At 40.4% G+C, this 20,227-nt stretch overlaps 3 protein-coding genes across 5 annotated transcripts; 1 reads left to right on the forward strand and 2 right to left on the reverse strand.

Annotated features, from left to right (window-relative positions):
• Positions 1 to 212: 212 nt before the first annotated feature.
• LOC108240393 (high-affinity choline transporter 1-like) lies at positions 213 to 6,581 on the reverse strand. The gene is made up of 9 exons (XM_017423827.3): positions 6,436 to 6,581; positions 5,167 to 5,424; positions 4,801 to 4,914; positions 4,481 to 4,636; positions 4,240 to 4,388; positions 3,965 to 4,108; positions 3,674 to 3,827; positions 2,191 to 2,408; positions 213 to 2,090 (listed from the first exon to the last, which is right to left on the reverse strand). The coding sequence occupies exons 2-9, from the start codon at positions 5,348 to 5,350 to the stop codon at positions 1,437 to 1,439; spliced, it is 1,773 nt and encodes a 590-aa protein (XP_017279316.1). The 5' UTR covers positions 5,351 to 5,424; positions 6,436 to 6,581; the 3' UTR covers positions 213 to 1,436.
• Positions 6,582 to 7,056: 475 nt separating this feature from the next.
• Positions 7,057 to 13,662, reverse strand: LOC108240395 (claudin-14). Of its 2 annotated transcripts, XM_037975941.1 has the most exons (7): positions 12,607 to 13,662; positions 12,445 to 12,473; positions 12,024 to 12,172; positions 10,562 to 10,627; positions 10,309 to 10,458; positions 9,934 to 10,196; positions 7,057 to 9,581 (listed from the first exon to the last, which is right to left on the reverse strand). In XM_037975941.1, exons 6-7 carry the CDS (start codon positions 10,165 to 10,167, stop codon positions 9,069 to 9,071), a joined length of 747 nt encoding a protein of 248 aa, XP_037831869.1. In that variant the 5' UTR covers positions 10,168 to 10,196; positions 10,309 to 10,458; positions 10,562 to 10,627; positions 12,024 to 12,172; positions 12,445 to 12,473; positions 12,607 to 13,662; the 3' UTR covers positions 7,057 to 9,068. The 2 variants fall into 2 exon arrangements, with proteins under 2 accessions (XP_037831869.1, XP_037831870.1); XM_037975942.1 differs by having other exon boundaries at positions 10,348 to 10,458; positions 12,024 to 12,473.
• A 147-nt stretch (positions 13,663 to 13,809) lies between these two features.
• On the forward strand, positions 13,810 to 20,161 carry LOC108240405 (F-box only protein 47). Of its 2 annotated transcripts, XM_017423844.3 has the most exons (11): positions 13,810 to 14,183; positions 14,420 to 14,610; positions 15,916 to 16,077; positions 16,208 to 16,284; positions 16,472 to 16,546; positions 16,792 to 16,900; positions 17,210 to 17,383; positions 17,710 to 17,859; positions 18,089 to 18,231; positions 18,660 to 18,819; positions 19,752 to 20,161. In XM_017423844.3, exons 2-11 carry the CDS (start codon positions 14,439 to 14,441, stop codon positions 19,850 to 19,852), a joined length of 1,323 nt encoding a protein of 440 aa, XP_017279333.1. In that variant the 5' UTR covers positions 13,810 to 14,183; positions 14,420 to 14,438; the 3' UTR covers positions 19,853 to 20,161. The 2 variants fall into 2 exon arrangements, with proteins under 2 accessions (XP_017279333.1, XP_024863336.1); XM_025007568.2 differs by lacking the exon at positions 13,810 to 14,183 and having other exon boundaries at positions 14,195 to 14,610; positions 19,752 to 20,160.
• The last annotated feature ends 66 nt before the right edge of the window (positions 20,162 to 20,227 follow it).

Here is a 20,227-nt window from a genome sequence, read left to right on the forward strand (position 1 = left end):
AAATGGAAAGACAACAGCAATCTTCTTAGAGAGAGGCTGGCCATGAATGTGGGAAGAACTATTTTCCAACAATTTGGAGTCCAAGATTCTACAGTGAGAAAGATTATTCAGTAAAAAAAACATTAAAGACAGCTGTCAATCTTCCCTGGAGTGGATGTCCCAGCAAATTCACCCCAAGGTCAGACTGTGCAGTGCTCAGACAACATCTCGAACAAGTATGGCTTGTTTAGAAGGAATGCCAGCAGAAAGCCTCTTCTCTTTGAAAAGAACATGGCAGCATGGCTTAGGTCTGCAAAGCTGAAGCTGAATGAACCATGAGACTTCAAGAACAACGTTCTAAACTATGACAGATGAGACCAAATAAGAGATGTTTGGCCACAAAGCACAGGTTTGATTAAAACTAGTCACAGCATATCAGCACAAACAGCTTATAACAACAGTCAAGCAGAGCGGTAGAGGGAGGATGATTTGAATTTGTTTTGCAGCCACAGGACCTGAGCACCCTGCAGTCATTGAGTCAACCATGAGCTCCTCTGTTTACCAAAGTATTTTAATGTCAAATGTGAGGCCGTCTGTCTGACAGCTAAAGTTTAGACCATGAACAATGATCCCAAAGCTAATCTATGACAAAATGGTTGAAAAAGAAAAGAATCAAGGCGTTCCCATGGTAAAGTCAATGTCTTGACCTCAACCAAACTGAAAAGCTGTGATGGGACATTAAGAGAGACACAAATGTCTTCAAATCAAAAAGCAAGAAGGGATACTAGAAGAGAAAGTATCATGTTGTTCACACAGCTTTTCCATTTATGCTTCATCATTGTTTAACAAAGAATGACATGGTGGAATCTGTTGTGTTTTTCTACATTTGATACTAGACATGAACCCTTTCAGAACCTGGTAAACACCAAACCATTTTTATTATGTCCTGATACAAAAAACAAACTAGAATTGACAAAGGGTGGACTTCATTTTTCCATGACTATATGTGCGTATACATCAACATACATATACAATAATCAGACAGACACATACACAATAACGTAGCTCTATTGCACTTTTTTCATGGCCCATTATAAATCCTTAAAGACACTCTTTTCTTCATTCCTCCGATCACAGTAGCAGCACTTAAATTAAAATGGTTGTAGATTCACAGAGTTGTGGTCAGAAAACACAAACATGAGTATACCTTACCCAGCTGATTTAGAGTCAGTTTGTATTTTTAGACAATAAAAAAAAAAAAAAAAAAAAAAAAAGAATGAGGCACCATATCACCATCATAGAACTAACTTGTGGAGTCACTTGGAAGCCACAGAAGATTTCTGCTGATTTGGCTCACAGTGTGGCAGTAACAAGTTTCCTGAAGAGAGCTGATGCGTCTTTGACCAATCCTTCCTTTTCACATTCTTTGTTTCGAGTTTTCTTTCTGCCTTCATTGTCTAGTTTTCGCTGTGAAAAGACTCTGGACTTGATTCACCGTCGTCACTGAGGGCCTCAGTGTTGGTGAAGGTTCCAGCAATGGATGCGCCAAGAGCTTGCCTGACCGGAGCCATCTCTGAAAGGATGATGTTATCGTGGTTGCTTACTAGTGTTGCCTTGTCCATGATCTCCTTGCTATGCTTGGACACCACAGCATCCAGGAAGTCGTACTTGTGTGACAGCATACCGCTCTCAAATAGGTACTTTGTCAAGTAAGAGAAGACCACATTTGCCAAGAAGGACGCCACCATGGACACAGACTTGAAGGGGAATCTCTGCTGGACAAAGTACTCTACGTCACCAGTGAGGTGGTGGATCTTCTCTACTGTCACCCAGCCAGGGTAATAGATGAACGGGGGGAGCTTCAGGTAGGGCTCTCCTCCACCAATGCGTAGCAAGAGACCAAAGATATAGCCTGCCACAGAGCCGTAGGTATTGGTACCCTTGATGAACAAAACGCTGAGAAGCTGAGGGAAAATGATGACGTAGACGAGGTCAGAGCTCAGGTACCACAGGCCGTACACCGATCCGGTCAACAACGCCATCGCTGTAGCAAGGGCTCCAAAAACAAAAATGGTGATGCGCATCACCCAAACAATCTCACTATCTGAGGCCTGAAGGAGAAAGGAAATGGATTACACAATGAAGACAGAAGAAGTCTTTGCTTGGGACGAATCGTCTTCAACTGTGTGTTGAAAATACTGCGTCTCTTACCGACTGCCGGAAAGCGAGCTGATAAATGTTTCTGGCAAACATGGAGCTGGCTGACAGGATGGATGAGTCTGCTGACGACATGACGGCAGCCGACACCGCACCCAGACCAAAGAAGGAGACGTAGGGAGGGCATAAGTGCTGAAGCACTATGGGGAGGATCATGTCTGACTCATCCTTATCCTTCGGAGCGAGGGAACCATAGGTAGTTTGGTTCCAGTCTGATAAAGAAATTCAGAAATGAAACTGTGTAACCAGTTTATACCAACTAGTTTTTTCAAAGTGATAGAACTGAATAAAACAAAAACAAAAAAAAGATGAATTTGACAAATTATGCTCTTGGCCAACCTGCATAAATCTGAATTAACTGAATTCTGCGTTGCAGTTTTTATTCTGATCCTTTTAGCTTTTAAGACAAAAAAGTTTCACTTTTCTTATGTGGCTTCCTGTGGACACATGGGTTTTAGTTGCTGAGAAACAAAAGAGCTTTGTGTTATCTGTGGGTGGAAATACAATACAGATTATCGATACAGTTCTTTTCTGTTAATTAAAAAAGGGGGAAACAGAAGTAATAAGAATGCTAAAGTATATTAAAAGTCTAGCATTCCTTGAAGAAATGCATATTGCCTGCTGCCTTTCATGCCAGAGTTTTAAACTAAGATCATCTTAAAAGGAAAAATGATGGAGTTACAGCTGATTGTAATTTTTAATCATTGGATCAGTACAGGAAAACTGATTGGATTTGTTCTATTGGTAGAAAGCAAACATTAACTAAAATAAACTATGTAAAATTCAACTTAATTCTGAGGGTGGTAAATCCCTGAACAGTTGAGGGTGTTGACATGTCTACATCAGGTCTGCAAATCCTCTGAAGTTTACCCATTCTCTGCTTTTATCCTCCTATGAACAAGTAGTAGACCATTTGTTTCTCTAATATATCTTACCCAAAAAATACTTCTTCGACAGGCTTTTATATTTTATTTTTTCATATTCATTCTCTTCCAAAGGTACACAGTCAGCATCATTCTTTCCCTTCCCTGGATACTCATAAGCCACGGTTGATTACTGCTGTATATGTGTGAAAAAAACCTCCAAAGGACCGGATTAATTGGCTTCTCGTCAGATGCAATATTCACTAAAACTGGCATGGTCCGATGGCTCCCTTCTCTGGTTATCGTCACAGGATCCATCTGCTGTTTACCCTCCAAGTATTTTTATGAAACTACTTTTATACATCTGGAACAAAACAAACAAAAAGGAAGCTTCTGGGATGTAAACAAGCAAAGAAGGCGTTGCGCTGTGTTTGATCACATTTTCCAGTTTAAATAAAGGATCAGAATCCTGGATGTTTGGACTGTCCTGTGATGTTTCATTAACTTTATGAGTGTCTGTGTATAACTACATCATTTATGGATTTGATTTGAGAACTTGGATGGATTTAAAAACACAAAAATGTGTATTTATAAAAGCCAAATTTTGTATTTACCCGTGGAAGCCCCAATGGCTCCTATCAGGACCGAGGGGACGGCCATGACCAAGCAGCCGAAGGCGGCCAGGAAGGAGAGAACCTGAGCGTAGGTAGCTGAAGAGGCAGAAAGAACCCGTTGAAAATAGACCTGCCAGGGAATCCCCCCCAACATCTAGAAACAGAAACATCAAAGTAAATACAAACTAAAACCAATGTGTTCAGCAGCCTAAAAGACACACATGTTGGACTGAAATCACAATACTCTTTATGTAAATGGAGTGTCTACTTTCATAAGAAGATAAAGCTTACCAGCAAAAAGAAGTTGTCCACCCAGAGCCATTTGTCGTTTGGCTCGATTTTGCCCAGCCATGGTGACTGATAGATTACTTCCTTGGCTGAAACACTGATGTCTGCCACAGCAGGATTGGAAAGGGCAAAAGGCACACTGATCCACTGAAGAGGGGAAAAAAAATCTGAATGTAATCATTACTCCATTTTCCATGTGACGTTTGTCTTTTTGCTTCAAAATGGTCGGTAATTTATCAACTAGATAACTAGATAGCATTTGAAATAAGTTTACGCACCAAGCCCACAAAGATGCAGAACAGCTGGACCACATCAGTGTATGCGACAGAATAGAGTCCTCCGACAAGAGTGTAAAAGATGGCTATCAGCGCTGAGATCACCACAGACATGTTGATGTTGATGTCCACAATCACACTGAGAGTGGCACCTGTGCAGTGTTGAGTAAAGAAAAAATCTGAATTTAAATCTGCAAAACATCTGTAAATATGAAGGTGGTGGTCCCAGTGGATGGTCACCTACCTAAGGCAGACAAAATGGCTGCCGACCAGAAGATTTCCCCCATGAGTGCTGGGATGAAGAGCAGCCCGCCCATCCTTTTCCCATACAGCAGCTGGAAGGGGTCCAGCATGGTGACGTAGCCACGGGATCGCATAGGTTTGGCAAAGAAAAGGCCACCTGAGTGATGTCAGACATTTACGCAATTAATTCATAATTTGTTGAAACCCAAATAAAATACAGGGTTCCCACACAACATGATGACTAAAACCTGAATTTTGTAGCTTTCTCTTTTTAAATAAAAAACTGTGTGCATCTGAACAAAGAAAGTAAGAGACTCCTACCTACAACCAGGCTGAGAGCGTAACCAAAGGGCGCCTGTGCCCAGGCCAGGCCGTAGTCTGGCAGGTAGACATACTCCGCAGTGCCGTTGATGTAGCCCCCACCCACCCAGGTGGCTGACAACAAAGGGAGAGAAAGAAAAGCTCATACTTTTAAGACAACTTGCTTTTAGGAGAATACGATTTTTCAAATCCAGTGAATGTATTGCAGAAAGTTGTGGCAGAAAATGATGTCCGTAGCCAATGAGAGAAATGCTTTTTTTTTTTTTTTAACAGTATGGGACATCTAAATAAGGCAAAACACTGAAGGGCTACCAGTGAATAAATTCATTTATCTAATCAGTGCGTTTTTCTAGTCTTCCAACTCACCGGTCATGGTGAACCCCCCAACGAACAAGCCGATGTCCCTGCCCCCGACCATGATACTCTCACTCCGCTCTCCGCCATCACCGACTCCGGAGTTCTTGTTCTTCCACGCAGCCCAGATCCCCACGAACAGAATCAGGAGGTAGAAGAGCACGATAGCCACGAGACCCTCGACGTGGATCGTCATCCTCCTCTTCGCTTCGGCTTCAGGCAGAGATCAGGTTCTGCTGCTGGAGACGGACTGGAAACTCATGGAGGAAACTGAAGGGAAACAGGAAGCCTGAGACTTTTATTGGAAACAACAGCCCAGCAAAGTTCACCTTCACTTATAAAGTCAGAAATAAAAGTCAATCTGATGTCCTCAATAATAAACCTCCAAGCATTTGTTTAAAGACAAATAATTTCATTTAAAACCAGCAAAATATATCTAGTTTTTTTTTTTTACTTAAATGCTGCTTTGCCAGCTTTAGACTCCCCTATTTGTCAAAGTTAGCACTTACAGACAAAGATTAGAGAAAAAACTGCAGGAAACAAAAATCTGAAGAATGTTAGTCCAGTTTAAGAAGACGCACATCTTTTAACAACAACTCGGATTGAAAAAATGTCTAATATTGTCTAATTTAAATCATGCTTACTGTATACAATTACAATAAAAAGTTTGAAAAGAAATAAAAAAAACACAAAAATGAACAGAAAACGGCGCATTAAATTATTACAACCGTGCAGGATACACATCCAGCTGACGCGCACAGTTTGTGGAAGAAGAGCAGCACTTTATCATGTGTGAATCAATGCCAGGAAAAATAAAATACTTAGATCTGTCGAAATGTTTACCTGTAACCATCTTTTCCAACTCTGCAAAGCTTTAAATTTGGCATTTTACGCGCGCCGTGCCGCTTTATCCTGTATAGCTTGGTGCCAATTTATCAGCAAATTTCCACATGACTCTAAAAAGTGGTTCATATATGCTATTGTCTAACGCCTTAGGAACAATTTGGGGAAACATTCTTGTTTCTTGGAAACGCGCAAAAGTCCATCAAGGCTTTCCAACCGGAGCGCACCGTCCAGCTCTCATCGGAAAACAGAAGCGTCAGGCGGTTTGTGTCCGAGCTGCCGCGTCAAAGCGCGACTTTTCGGCTTCTTGCTGACTCCGGAGCCCCAAGAAGCCTGCGTTGCATTATTGATCTCACTTTAAATCACCTGTCAGTGTGGTCTAATGAGGTTTCAGCGCGCCACGAGTTAAAGAAGATCATCTCCAAAACTGGCACCTACCTTTTCTTTGAAGATAAATCGATCACAGGAGCAGAATTTCTAAAAGAAGAATAAAAAAAAGTATCCTGGTAAAATATGAAGGTTCCCCTTGCCAATGTAATCCTCTGGATGAGCAAAATGGTTTATAACTCCCAACTGCTGGACGGTCAGAGACGCAGAGAGGAGCGGAGCCAGTCAGAGGGAGGAGGGAGGAGGTGGGTGGAGATGAATGGGAGTGGTGGGTTTATTGGGTGCTGTCAGGGTGGGTATAGATGCTGGATGAATGTCTTCCAGGGCAGGACGAAAATAGCACCTAATAGAGCGTGGCATGACGCACAGCCTCTCCGGAGAAGCTTTCCAACATCTCACTGGCAGCGGCTGAAGCCTTCCAGCCAGGTGCCATTTCAGGCCTGATTCACGGGGCTGCGCAGGTCCCCGTCGTTTCACAGGTCATACTTTACAGAGAGGATGTTCAAAATGTTTGGCATGCAGTGATTTTTACACTTCACTGCGTCCAAAAGCATCACCTGGCCTCTGAAGTTCGTGGATTTATGCGTAAAAGTCGATGTGAAGCTAAGAGGACGCAGCTGCACATTGTGCGTAAAGCTGCTTGGATAAACATCAAGAAAACAGCAGCAAAGTCTTTATTTATTATTCTTCAAGTGCTTCGTGTTTAACTTATTATCACTACCATCTACATGAAAACAGAACCTTCTCATGTACAAATCCGTAACCTACAGATAAAGTTTAATCAAACTTGAGGCACATTCTCAACCCCCTGAAACATGTTTGTTCTTCTGCTCTGAATATATAAATATCTAAGCTGATTCTGCAAAATATTTTACTGAAACTCAAATGTCTACAAATAGAATAAAATAATGAGTGTGGGGTTCCTGAAGTATTAAAAAACAAAAGAAACCTTTTACACCAAAACTTTAAAGAGAGAAAAAAAGTGTTATTTTTAGAGAGGAAAAGGGACTTCTGTTGTTTCTTGTTTAACTATATCAGAGATTAACTAAAATTTCCCAGAAAGATATTGACATATGAACTGAACATCTTTAAACACACAGGTTTACTTTTCCACAATGTTTTCATTACTTTTTTGTGCCTATTAAGCACCTTAGGGATCCAGCCTCATCTGCTTTTTGGTTTGGTAAGATCTAATAAGACATTTTCAGTCTAGTTGTGCCTTAAGTTTTACACATTGAGCATGTTTTAAATGAGCTCAGTACCATTTAATGTGAATTTTTTGAATAAGTATACATATTTATTTATTGGAAAGATTCTTCTTTTTTTCAGTTTGTTGTTTGCTCACGGTGTTATTTTTCTCCTTTACATAAAAAGGACTCACCTGACAGGTGGAAATAAATTAACTTGCGTGAATGTCTGTTCTTTAATTTACCGTGTTCCTGGGCTGACAGTCCGTCAGACAGAGGGCACCTTTAATTGGAGGGTCATCTGCTTCTTCTGCTTCAGAAACATTTTCACTGTCACAGGTAGTTAGGCAAACAGACAGAGAGACAGTTGTAAATACAGCAGTAGTCAGTAGTCCAAAGGAAAATCATAAAAAAGAGCTTTGAACAAATAAAAAAAAAGTCAGAAAATGTCAGAAGATGTGGTCTAAATAAACAGTTTGTAACCAACAGCTTCTGACTGTCCTCTCAACAGATCTTTGATGCCATCTAGTGGGTTTCTTCAAGCAGGAAGGTTTTCAGGAAATGAATCAGCAGAAAAAAAATCACTGGTAAAAATAAAAACAGCAATAAACTGGTTTTTGTTCTTTGTGAAAGCAGAAAGTCTTTAAAGCCTATAGCATATCTTAAAGGAATGCATATCACCCGCCACCTGTCATGCCAGTTTTAAAGTGAGATCATCTTATGATGAGAAGAAAGTGACTACATGAACAACTTCAGTAAAACAGACTGAGTTACAGTCATTTTTTTGTTTGCCAAGGTTCCTTGGCTGTGGCAGCCATCTTAAATGGGGCTGACTCCAGATGTTAATCAGTTGTAGATGTCAACCCAATGATTACTTTTTCATTAAAATCCATAAAGAGGTTCATTAAACATTCTGTCAACTCCACAGGCAAACACACACACACACAGGCTCGGGCAAAAAGGTTATTCAGCAGTGAGTAATAATTACCTCTAACACTGTCATTATTGCCTTTGTTTAATTTTTAGGTGTCTGTAAATCTGAACAGATATAATCTGCAAATGCACAAAATAAACTGTTTATTTTTATTGCAATGGAGGTGATTTAAAGACAAACCTTTTATATTAATTTGTTTAAATATTACTTAATTGTTATTCCTGAGAGTAACGTAAGCTATGAAAAAGTTACTTCTCTGTTAAAAAGATTTTAGCAGCAGAGAAAGTGCTCTCACATTAGTTTTACAACTTTCCTTGTGACATACTGCCACCTCCTGGTGGTTTATGTGCACTGCAACAGTTTCAGTCCCTCTCACTCACTTTTTATTGCTGTTAGATGAGATAACCTGTCAGTGGTGACATGTGATTTTTCGGAAAAACGTGAGGATGTGTACAGCTTGTTTTATAGGCATGAAGGAAAGATAAATAAAATAGTTGGTAACGTGCTCAGTGGACTGTCCTGGTTCATGCAGAGTCAGTTCATGTGTCAGGGTTTCTGCAGATTTAAACATAGTTATTGAGTCTGTAGCCACTGCTTGACAGGGAGAAAAGTGACGGTGCATGATTGTCCTTCAGGGCCTGGGGGCGCTCGTACAGAGGAGCAGACGGGTATGTGTTGTTAAAGACAGGAAGAAGAGGAGGTGATGATTGTGGACTCAGCCTCCGATGGACGGGGTTCTGCCTTCGGACCTCTCTGCTGCTCCAGCAGAGCACCAGCCCCCCCATCAGACTGAGGCAGGCCGAGGCGTAGCCGAGATACACGGCCAGTCCGATCTCGTACCTCGTCCAGCTGGGAAAGAAGGGGTCGTAAAAATCCACGACGACGTCGTTGGTGGTCCAGGACACCGTGACCAGGCAGAGAAGGCCAGCGCAGAGAAAACCAACCCCCCCGCTCAGCACCAGGGTGGACTTGATCACAGAACCTTGTGCAAAGCGGGTGCACTTCATCCCCACCACAGCGACCAGAGATGACAGGACTGAGGTGGCACAGGAGAGCACCATGAGAGCCCGGGCAGCCTAAATAACAGCAGAGCAGAGAAACACTTTCACAATTCAGCTCAAAATGAAGAATCAGAAACTTAATTCTGTAGCCAAAAGGAAGAGGGAGGATGGGATGTTTATGTGACATGAAACAGGCAACAGGGTTTTGTTCTTTCTATCACATAACACTTAAAAAAAGACAGGTAAGTTAATTAAATGTAAGCACTAAATGTAATTAGATCGTAGATTTGGTCATTTTGTTTTACATTTCTAATAGGAATATTCCTTAAATTAATTTAAAACTGTTTAATTCACTCTATGGAATAACATAACACCCAAAAGCAAACCTTTCAAACTGTGGTGTGCAACGTTCTGACTGATGCCGTACCTGCAGGTCAGGTGGGAGTGCCAGCTGGGATCTGTACAGCTCACACTGATAAATGCCCGTGCTGCGCCACACACACTCCATCCACAGGCCTTTCATGGTGGCGGTGGCTGTGATGATGTTGGAGCTCACGAAGGCCGTGATGCGCCAGTGGGGGAGTAGGGTCGCCACTACAGTTCCTGCAAACCCCAACAGTCCCAAGAAGAAGCCGAGGAGCTGAAGCGCCATGCTGGCCATGATTTGGCTCACTTAGGAAGAAGCTCAAGCTGCAGAATTAGAAATCAAAATTAATTCAGAGGAAGATGTTCACACCAAAACAATTCATTATTACTGTTCTAGACGTATGGATTTAGAGGTTTTAACAAAATGTAAACTCACTCCTGGAAAATAGGACACTTTCAGGAGAAAAATACTGACTCTGAAAGCTGAAATATGTCTGGATTACTCCTCTTATCGTCCCCTGCAGCGCAGCATATTCCACCGAGCTTCCATCCGGTCACGGAGACTGAGCCATTCCTCAAGTGTCTCCTGAGTGTGTGTGGAAATAGAAACGTTCAGCGCAGCGGCGGCGGTCTCTGGTGAGTGGCAGGTGACTGCATGTGTGACTAATGAGAGCGGTGTTCGGCTTCACCTGCTAAACGCTCTCCTCTGGAGGGCAAACCGCAGCAGGCGATTTGTTCAGCTCTTCGCCACCCCTCTGGAAAGAAGAGAAAGAAGAAATTAAACATTTACAGAAACCACCTGAGCTGAGAGCACAGCTACAATCCACTAACTTTAAATGTTTTTTTTTCTGCACCTCTGCAGGGTGTTTCAAAGCGAGGCACACAATGATGTGAACTTCTGGTTTGAACTGCGACAAGAAGGGCCAAAGTCTGTCATTTCCAGCTTCAGAAACTAGTGCACTCAGATATACATTTTACACAGAGGAAAATGTCAAGTGCCAAACTTCTAGCTTCAGGCTACAATATTAGCTTCCTCAAACATTCAGTCAGTCCTCAATCATTTACTTTTGTTCATTATGACCTGTCGCTGAAAGGCGAAGGTGAACGATAATCTTTTTGCTTCTGTCTGATTGTGTGTGTGTGTTCTTGAGTCTGTTAGCAAAATATCTCATGAACCACTGCACACATTTTGATGCAACTTCTAGAAAGTAAGTAGGAAAGCAAAATCTACATCTGATTAACTTCTGGAGTCAACTTGATTCAAGATGCACAGTCAACTGACCCTAAAAAGCACAAAAATGATTATAACTCAGCAAACCCTGCAGATATTAATGTAATGTTTGGCGAAGTAGTAGCTGAGACTGATCCCCAACACATATTTTGAGCGCTAACAGATCACTCAAGAGCTTTACTTAAAATCTTGCTGTTAACTATTTGGAGTCAGCTATTGGAGGTCAAGAACCACTGGACAGATTTAAAGGAACTTTCAGAAAATAATCACTGGATCTACACGTGTTTAACCTTTGGAGCCAACCCAATTCAAGATGGCCACCACAGCTAACCAACATATAAAAAAACCCACTTAAATGGCTACAACTCAGTCAGTTTTACAGATACTGAGATAAAACTTGATGTGGTAGTGGCTGAGTTATGTGAGATTGCACATGATTTACTGCCTAACATTTGACTAAAAAGTCTAAAACTGGCACGTAAGGCAGTGGGCGATATGCATTCCATCAAAGAATGGTGGGCCTTTAATGTTCACCACAAACTACTGTAAGCAATGAGTGGGTTATTTTTAGTCTCAAAGAGACCAGATTGTACTAAAACAGAACTATTGTCTTGCCTTCCTGAGAGAACAGAGGCTGTTTAGTAAGCCTGGTTCTTGTTCAGTGTTCAGACCTGGCACTGCTGGGGCCTCTGACAATTTCAGGGATACGAGCCTGATTGTGCAAACTTCATGATTGACTACACTGAAGGGATGAAAAGCCATTAACAGCAACAGAAGCAAAGCTTGCTTTTGTTTATCTTGATCACAACCAAGTTTGTACCGATACTTGTAAAAATCAATTCAAAAAGCAATTTCTGCAGCATGAAGCAGTTTGCAAGTGCCACATCTATTCCTGCACTTCTAATTCTGCTTATACTCACCAGCATGATTGCAAAAGGGCCCGTTCTTACAGGTGTCCAGATAATATAATCCTCCTGGGATATAGAAATGTAGCTGAAGAAGTTTCAAACAAATGGGACCCCTGTTACCGAGCCCACTCTGGCCAGCTCCTTCTCTTTCTGCTTCCTGTCTTGATAGAAACAAACAAAAAAACAACAATCCGTGTGTGCTTGTAGGATTGTCAGCTTTGTGACTGGCCAGTTTTAGACACCACCCTCCGGATGGTTGGGATTAGTCCTGTCAGTGTCAGCAGCATCCTGTAAGAGATGGCATCAGAGACGGGGTCCTGCTGCCGGCTCGTTGCTCCGAACAGATAAACAGAACCGGTGTCAAACGTGGCGCTGGGGGCCGAGCTGAGCCAGACAGAAGAGATACTGTCCTCACTTTTTCTTGTTTTCTTACCTCTGCAAATCAGCACTACATCTGCAGATCTGTGCACGAGAAAAGGGAAGATAAAAAGAACAAATCAAAATATAACAACCAACAAACATGCTTATTAGTCCTGATGATAAGACCTTTTAAACAGTGAAAAAGCAGGAAATCGGCATTGTGCCTGGTACACACAGTACTGTACAACAAGTGCAGTTTCCTTCCTTTGAGGTCCAACTTCTTTCTGCAGCTCTTTTCCCTTTCTTCGTCTGTGTCCTGAGTGTAGACCACCGTGACATCCTGTTGGTTTACAAGATCATTTTCCCTGTTCTTCCACCCCCTTGGGTCCCTCAGTATTCAGCTCTCTGTAAGAGCTCTGTAGTGAAGGGATCATCCTCTCTAAGGACTGTCCTGAGGGAGACACCATTTGAATGTGGAACACTTAATAGTCTTAGTTAAGCAGAATAATCCTGTGATTAGCAGCTGAGAGTAGTTGGTTTGCTGCACACAGTGCTGGAGGATGATACAGTGATAAAGTATGTAGTACAGGCCATCCTTCGTGACTATTTTAATGACCTCAGGACTCTTTTCTGCCTTAAACACACCTTGTTGAAGGTCTATATATGCAGACATCATGGCTACATTGAAGAAATGCTTACTTACATAAAAAGTCTCTGCACATTTTAATCAGGTGTTTTTGGTAATTTTGTCCCAACCATCAAATAAGAGAATAAAATCAGAAATTGTTGTTGAAAAACACAAGCTGGATTAGATAAAAAATATATTTAATAAACAGAAGTTTATTATACAAAATGGTCTGCTGATTTGTTTGCACTTTAATGACAAAATTTCATAGTTTTACTACATTCTTGTAAAACAATAATGTGACTGAAACGCCTAAAGGTTAACTACACAATTATATCTGGGTACAAGTTAGTATCTCATAAATATGAGATACTGAGTCAAAATTTAAAGATAATATCTCAAAATTATAAGTTTTTCTATCTCTTTAATATGATATGTCATAATTACAACTAAGCATTTAAAAATCACGACATATTCTCAAACATATGTGATGCTAAGTCATATTTTTAGATGCTACGTCTTAATTATTGTATGTTCTAATTATATCTCATAGTTATGATATACAAGTCAAAATTTTAGGATAGTATCTCAAAATAATGAGTTATTCTATCGCATTAGAAGAAAATCTCATAATTATGAATATGCATCTCATAATTAAATGTGACTTAGCATCTCAAATGTATGAGTTAGTATATCACTATCTATCTATCTATCTATCTATATATATATATATATATATATATATATATTTGACTTAGCATATCATAATTATGAGATATCTTATATGCAAAGTCATATTTTTAAACACTAAGACAAATTTTTTCGATGCTGAATACTAACTACGTCATAATTATGAAATACTGTCACAATTATCTAATTATGAGATGATATCTCATAATTCTGATAAGCTAAGTCATATTTTTTTTAACTCATTTTTGAGATACAAAGTCATAATCTCATAATTCTAATTTATAGCATCTTGATGTGTCAAGTTTAAATATGAGACATTAAGTTCTTTAGAGAGGCGGAAATGAGTTCTCTAAATATTGTATTTTTTCTCCGTTTTGCCGGAAAGTTGAAAGTCAGACATTTTGGCGCCGCTGTTTGGTGACGACAACAGCTAGCTTAGCCCTCAGCTGGCCTCGTTAGCATTTCCTCTCTCTCTGTTAACATTTTAACCAATAAAGGTAAGATACTGTTGAATGTCAGACCTGTATTTCATTAATGAAGGCTTAAATAAAGTGGCTACATAAAGCTCAATGCTGAATTACTTTTTTTCTTAAATTTATTTAAACAAGAGTTTAGTGTTTAGTTCAGCTAGCTGCACAATTAGCTGGTTGGGACCCCCAGCAGCTCCTAGTTCATGTTTCTGTTTCGCTCATTTATACTCGAATTTACTTATTTTTTCCACTTTTAAATACAGCCATCCCAATTAACCAGCGATGACAATGGTCAGGGACTCCTGGACCGGTAAATCCCAGCGCTTGAAGAAAACTCCCCAGCGGCCCCGGCCCGTCAGAACCATCATGACCCGCAGCCAGCGCACTTCCGGCCGGGGCTTCTTCAACAGGCTCCCCGCTGAGGTGTTCCACATGATCCTGGACCGGCTGTCCGGTGGGTCCTGGTTAACCAGGAAAAATCATTTAGCATTATATTTGCCTCTATAGTACTTTAGATATGACATTTATTTTTGTCATCTTTTATGCAGGGATGTGGATAAAAGTTTTTATCCCACACCAATATCAGATCTGACAGTAAATAAAAAAATAACATTAAAACCCATAAAAATAACATTATAAACTCTTTAAAATAACACCAAAATCATGTGATTATCTAAGTATTAAGGAAATTATGGGTTTATTTGTTCAGGTAATCAAACTCATTATTGCTGCAATTAATAGATGAAACAATAGACCTTTTTTATATTTTTGCTCATAACTTTCTTTCATTCAACATATCCATGAAAATAAATAAAACACTATGGAAGTTTCAGTTTTATTTCCACACCCAAATAAGAGAAATTATTAAAAACAACAAAATGAAACAGAAATGAAACAAACTGAAGTGTGTAAGTAAGATATTAGCTTACCTGTTTGAGGGTTCACTGGAAGAAAACAGGGGATTTATTCCTGTTGAATTTGATCCTAATCTTCAATGAAGCGGCTCTTGAAAACACATTGACAAAAAAGAAAAATTCCTCCAATATGACGTCAGCAGGGTTTCCCAGAGTTCCTTGAAATAATGAAACGTGAGCAAATATTAGCAAGGGAACCCTCAGCGCAGCATTGAGCAATCCGTATTACGTTGCTGTGGGAAGAAAATGACTGTCGCAGTTCATGTAGCTCACAGTTCTAAATATGACCGTCCACCACAAACACATCAGCAGGGGTGTCAAACTCCAGGAAGTTCTAGGTTTTTCTACTCCAACACACCTGATTCAAATGGTTTAATCACCTCCTCACCAAATCATCACGTTCTCCAGGAGCATGGCAACAAGTCGTCCATTTAAAGCAGGTGTTTTAAAGCAGGAATACATCTGAAACATGCAGGAGATCGGCCCCCCGAGGAGCGGAGTTTGATATGTGAAATAAAGAGACAGTGACAGAGAAAAATGTTGCAAGTCTTTACAGACGAACAGAGACGCGCTTTAAAACTGCATGAACATCATCTCAGAGTATCATAGAGGAATCACGTTCACGATGACATGTATGAATCCGTTATTTTTTACTTCTTAAATAAAGAAGGAAAAAAAAAAGATTTTCCTTACAAACCGCTCTGGACTTATTAGATGCTTTTTGTCCTGACAGTAATTTACGTACGTATGTGTGGGTTTTCCTCTAAATGCATGCATAAGCTCTCATTTAAATGTGGACGAGCTAAATCCTCTGATGAATCTGGGCCTGTCTGTGTGTTTTTCAGTGTTGGACATCAGCGTATTCAGCATGGTGTCAAAGGAAATCACCAGTCATGTTGTGGACTACATCTCCTCTCTGGCCTGGAAGAATAAAACTATCATCCAGTCCTTTCACTCCTCCACATGTCTTGAACAAAGATCCACTGTTGAGCACTACAGACACCTGGGTACCCCAGCCTGTTTATTCTTTTGTTTTGCCCTTTTTGCTTATGATTACACCTTCTGTGCTCTTCAGCCCTTTTTAATTTGTCGCTAGCTTTTTAATTTTTGAACATGCTTTTGTGTCTGTTGTCTCAGGTTTGTTGTTCAAGAGGTGTACCCTGCTGCTCCCCACAAAGGAAAGGTTAAAGTTCATTTTCAGCAAGTTTTCCAAGGTAAGGAAGGCACAGGACAGAGCAGAATGTTGTCATTGTTTTGATGTTTTGTGTCTTTATTTTAATTAGGATAGGGGAACACAGAACGTGTGTAGTTTCTGATGTTGAAAAGCAACAAGTGGCATTAACGTACCGATTAATCCAAAAACAGAAAAGTGAAAATCAAATTCATGTTGTTTTGTGACAGATTCCCTGCTTCATGTTGGAGCAATGCCCTGCATCAAGCTGCATTGGTTTCTCCAGACTCGGCATCTTCCTGGAGGTGAGGGCCTCATTAAGGCTGCAGCTGCGTCTCATCATGACAAACACTCCTGTTCTTACAGCCCATCAAAACGTACAAGTGTGTTGTAAAAATAGCATTAATTATAAGATCTCTAGATTGAATCTTATTAGGCTGATTTGTCTTTTTTACTATTTTATTCTGAACTGTAGCGTGGAAAATGTTTCAGCAGTTCAGTAAATGAAGACATGAACACATGAAGGGGTGTCTGATTCATTGCTTCACAGACTCTGATCGCAGGCTGGGATGAGCTGGAGTGTCAGAGAGTGTTCAACTTCTTGTGCGAGCTCACAAACCTGATGCAGAAGGCCGAGGCAGTACTCAAAACAAAACCAGGTGCCTGTTTGGATCTATATTTGGGATTGTAGCTAAGAAATGATTAATTTAGAGTAAATGATCACAAAGGACTTCACCCTTCCTGTTAAAGCCAGTGTCGAGTTGAGAGCTTATATGTCACATCGTCGATGAAGAAAATGTGGTTTGAAATCTGAAGCATGAAAGAGAAAATAAAGCTAATTGCAGCACACCGGAATGGAGTAAAAGTAAAGAACATTTGGCTGCGTCTTTGAGACTCCAGGCCTTTCATTTGCAAACTCAGTTGAGTCTTAAGAGACTGAGAAAATGTGTAAATATGTTTGTCCTCAGGCGCGAAGGAGTACCAGGAGATGCAGCTTCGCCTCTTCTGCCGTCAGGTGCTTTTGGACCCGTGGCGGAACCAGCCAGATTGTCAGTTCTGGCTTGTGCAGCTCCTCAAGCCCTGGCCCATAGTCAGTCAGGCTCACCTCCTGCTCATCCTGTATGGACCTCTGCTGCCTGAAGGTGAAAGAACTTTCATAGAGTAATTACTGAAAAAAGGGCAGGTGGCATTGATATTTTCAGGACATGTCTGTTGGGCTGCTTTCAGGACGTTCAAAAAAGGGTTTTAAGATGTTATCATATGAGCTAAACATACAATGTAAAGATGTTTGCTTAAATAACAACAAGTAGCTAAATATTCTGCATCTTTATAGCAACGAGAGACACAAATGACCTGTCTATAGTGCTAGAGTTGTGCAGTTTGGCTTCCTCAGTATTCAAATCTTTTTTTTTAATCAAAGGATAAAGTAATATGGCCTGTAATGGATTCAGGCGTTTCTCCTGTGCAGGTTTCCTTGGCTGGCAGAATCTGGTCGAGACGGTTCTGCCACACAGTTCTCTGTGGAACCTGGCCAAAGGCATCCTCACGCTCTTTGGCAAACTAGAAGTCAAAGGCTGGACCACAGACTCAATGCTGGCAATCTTGGAGGAGCTAATTGGTAATTTTTTTTTTAATATCGGGGCTCTGTAAATGGTTTTATGTCACACATCGTCAGAGAGACCAATGCTAGATTCACAGAATCCCATCTGCTGAAATGTCTTACAGTTTGGATGTTTTTATTACTGTTGTTGCAATCTATCAGCTAAATGAAGTGCTCTTAGTTTCAATGAATGCCTTTTATTTTAAAGCTAAACAGCTCACAGTGGCTCTGTCTTGTTCATCTCCAGTCATTCCTCAACCATGGCACGTGGAAAATGTGGCTCGTCTTTTGGTTCTGTGTGGCAGCAGCCTCTGCTACACCATTCTGGCCAACAAGGCCGTGAATGGGCGTCTCACCGAGGTCTCAAGACTCATCATCTATATCATACTGGTGAGACTACTTATTTTACCCTCATTTGAGAAGCCAGAGGTAAATTCACTTCATTTTAAATGTCGTTTATGGTCAGCGACATGTTTTATTCTAATTATTAAGACTTTTTGCACAAAAGACCCAAAGAGCCGTGTGCTGTCCGTGGTGCTGAATTTGGTTTATTGTGGAAACTGATTAAGTTAAAACTTTATTTAACCAGGAGCTAAAACGATTGAAATTACTTTAACTTCTTTTCTTCTTTTTACGAGAGACTCAAGTCAGGCAGTCACAGAGTGTGAGTTTGAATATGCACATATCCAGCTAAATAAATTTACACTTCACACATGGCCAACAAAGGGGAACAAAACAAACTGTACAACTAAACCTGTGCTGTAAAAGAATCTATATGTTTTCTCCATCTTGTGTTTTGTATTTTTGCCCCCCTTCAGGTGTGCGAGCGGGACGGCTATCCCATGAGCTGGGCGGTGAAGCTGGTTCAGCAGATCTGCAGGTTGTTCAGCTCAGCGCCTGAAAAGCTCAGCTTCATCCAGCAGCTGGAGAACAAGTTTGCAGAAATCACCAGGGAGTTCTTTGAGTCTTTCTTAGCAGGTGACTTTGGGTATATTTATTGGAAGTAAATTATATACTCTATAGTTTTTAAGTAACTTCTAAACTCCTGAAGCTTGTCTGGAAAAAATGAATCAGCAACGGAACTTTACTCCTCGCAGCAGTATCTTGTATCGCTGTTGGATAAGATAAAAAAATAAATAAAATCTAAGATGCAGAAGATAAACTCTTAAATGGAGTCATTTAAAAACAGAAGATTTAGTCAAACATTTCATTAAGGAAGGTGAAAAACTAAAGAAATGATTTCCTGTGGTGGTGCTGTGTATTTATAGACATGGTTAGAGAGGTAGTTGAGAAATGATTGATGATGTGGAGCAGCTTGTTTTGAAAGCCTCTGCTGTTTGTGATGGCTCACACCCATGACGTTTAACTCCTATTACTCATTATCTAATGAAAGCACTCTGTGGGCTCGTGTGAATGTGTTTTTGCATCAGATGTGCCACCTGCAGCAGACCTTGATTCGTCTCCGACTGGATCCAACCTTCTTGTTTTTGCTGCACCCATGCTAATATCCAGTAGTACAACCAGAAGGCCTCATTTACATGCATTTATTTGTATGAATAAATCAGAGGGTTCTAAGCACCGGTATTAGATAACAGGGTGTAGTGAGAGGATCAGTAAAAGCACAATGGGAAGCATTGATTGCAGACTGTCCTACCACTTTACTCACATAAATTCACCAAAGAAGCTAAACATGTTTGTACTAAATTAATTTTAGAGCTCCAAACATTTTGTTTGTGTTCTTTAAAAGCCCAACAGTGTCTGTTCCTAATCGCAGTTTTTAAACACATCAGGGAGCTTTTCTGTTTCCCAAAGTGTTTCTTGTGTGTGCATTAATTTCAGAACTCTGCAGATAAACCCCAGACAGTGGTAAAGCATTTTAAAAAGTCTGTAACACCTTCATCTTTTTCCAGGAAACCACTTTGAGAACAGGGAGACTTTCCAGACGCTATCCGTCCTCCTGGACTCCAACGTTCACTTCCACACCATGTTCCTCCACATGTTCCTCAAATAGGAAGTACGCCGATGGAAAGTGGCAAAATGTGGAGCTGAGGAAGAGGAGGGAGTAAACGGTGTCAATAATGAAGAGGTTAACCGCTGAAACCTGATCTATGAAGGTGTTGGATGTGACTTTACTGCCGTATTTAGAGCAGAAAGAAGAGGTAAAAACAGACTTTAACATGAAGCTGAAATATTTAAGTGTTTAAAACAGTATTGTTATTTATACAGACTTTTTATGAACATTTTGCAATCTGGTTCTGGATGTTAACTTTTATAAACCGTATTTAATATTTATTCTGTTTGTGTAAATACCCTTGTTACAGAATTTGCATAATTTAATAAACTGACAGTTTCTATTTCTAATATTTCTTTGATTATATATTGGGGA

This window comes from Kryptolebias marmoratus, linkage group LG6 (genome assembly GCF_001649575.2).
Source record: "Kryptolebias marmoratus isolate JLee-2015 linkage group LG6, ASM164957v2, whole genome shotgun sequence".
Taxonomy (NCBI): Eukaryota; Metazoa; Chordata; class Actinopteri; order Cyprinodontiformes; family Rivulidae; genus Kryptolebias; species Kryptolebias marmoratus.

What these genes read in the sequence shown, in the direction of transcription:
- LOC108240393 (XM_017423827.3), bottom strand. Translation starts at nt 5,350, where the DNA reads ATGACGATCCACGTCGAGGGTCTCGTGGCTATCGTGCTCTTCTACCTC. An exon ending in TGGGGGGTTCACCATGACCG is followed by an intron (nt 4,915 to 5,166) that starts GTGAGTTGGAAG and finishes CTTTGTTGTCAG; the next exon opens with CCACCTGGGTGGGTGGGGGC. An exon ending in AGCCATTTTGTCTGCCTTAG is followed by an intron (nt 4,389 to 4,480) that starts GTAGGTGACCAT and finishes AACACTGCACAG; the next exon opens with GTGCCACTCTCAGTGTGATT.
- LOC108240395 (XM_037975941.1), bottom strand. Translation starts at nt 10,167, where the DNA reads ATGGCCAGCATGGCGCTTCAGCTCCTCGGCTTCTTCTTGGGACTGTTG. An exon ending in CACTCCCACCTGACCTGCAG is followed by an intron (nt 9,582 to 9,933) that starts GTACGGCATCAG and finishes GCTGTTATTTAG; the next exon opens with GCTGCCCGGGCTCTCATGGT.
- LOC108240405 (XM_017423844.3), top strand. Translation starts at nt 14,439, where the DNA reads ATGACAATGGTCAGGGACTCCTGGACCGGTAAATCCCAGCGCTTGAAG. An exon ending in TGGACCTCTGCTGCCTGAAG is followed by an intron (nt 17,384 to 17,709) that starts GTGAAAGAACTT and finishes TCTCCTGTGCAG; the next exon opens with GTTTCCTTGGCTGGCAGAAT. An exon ending in AATCTTGGAGGAGCTAATTG is followed by an intron (nt 17,860 to 18,088) that starts GTAATTTTTTTT and finishes GTTCATCTCCAG; the next exon opens with TCATTCCTCAACCATGGCAC.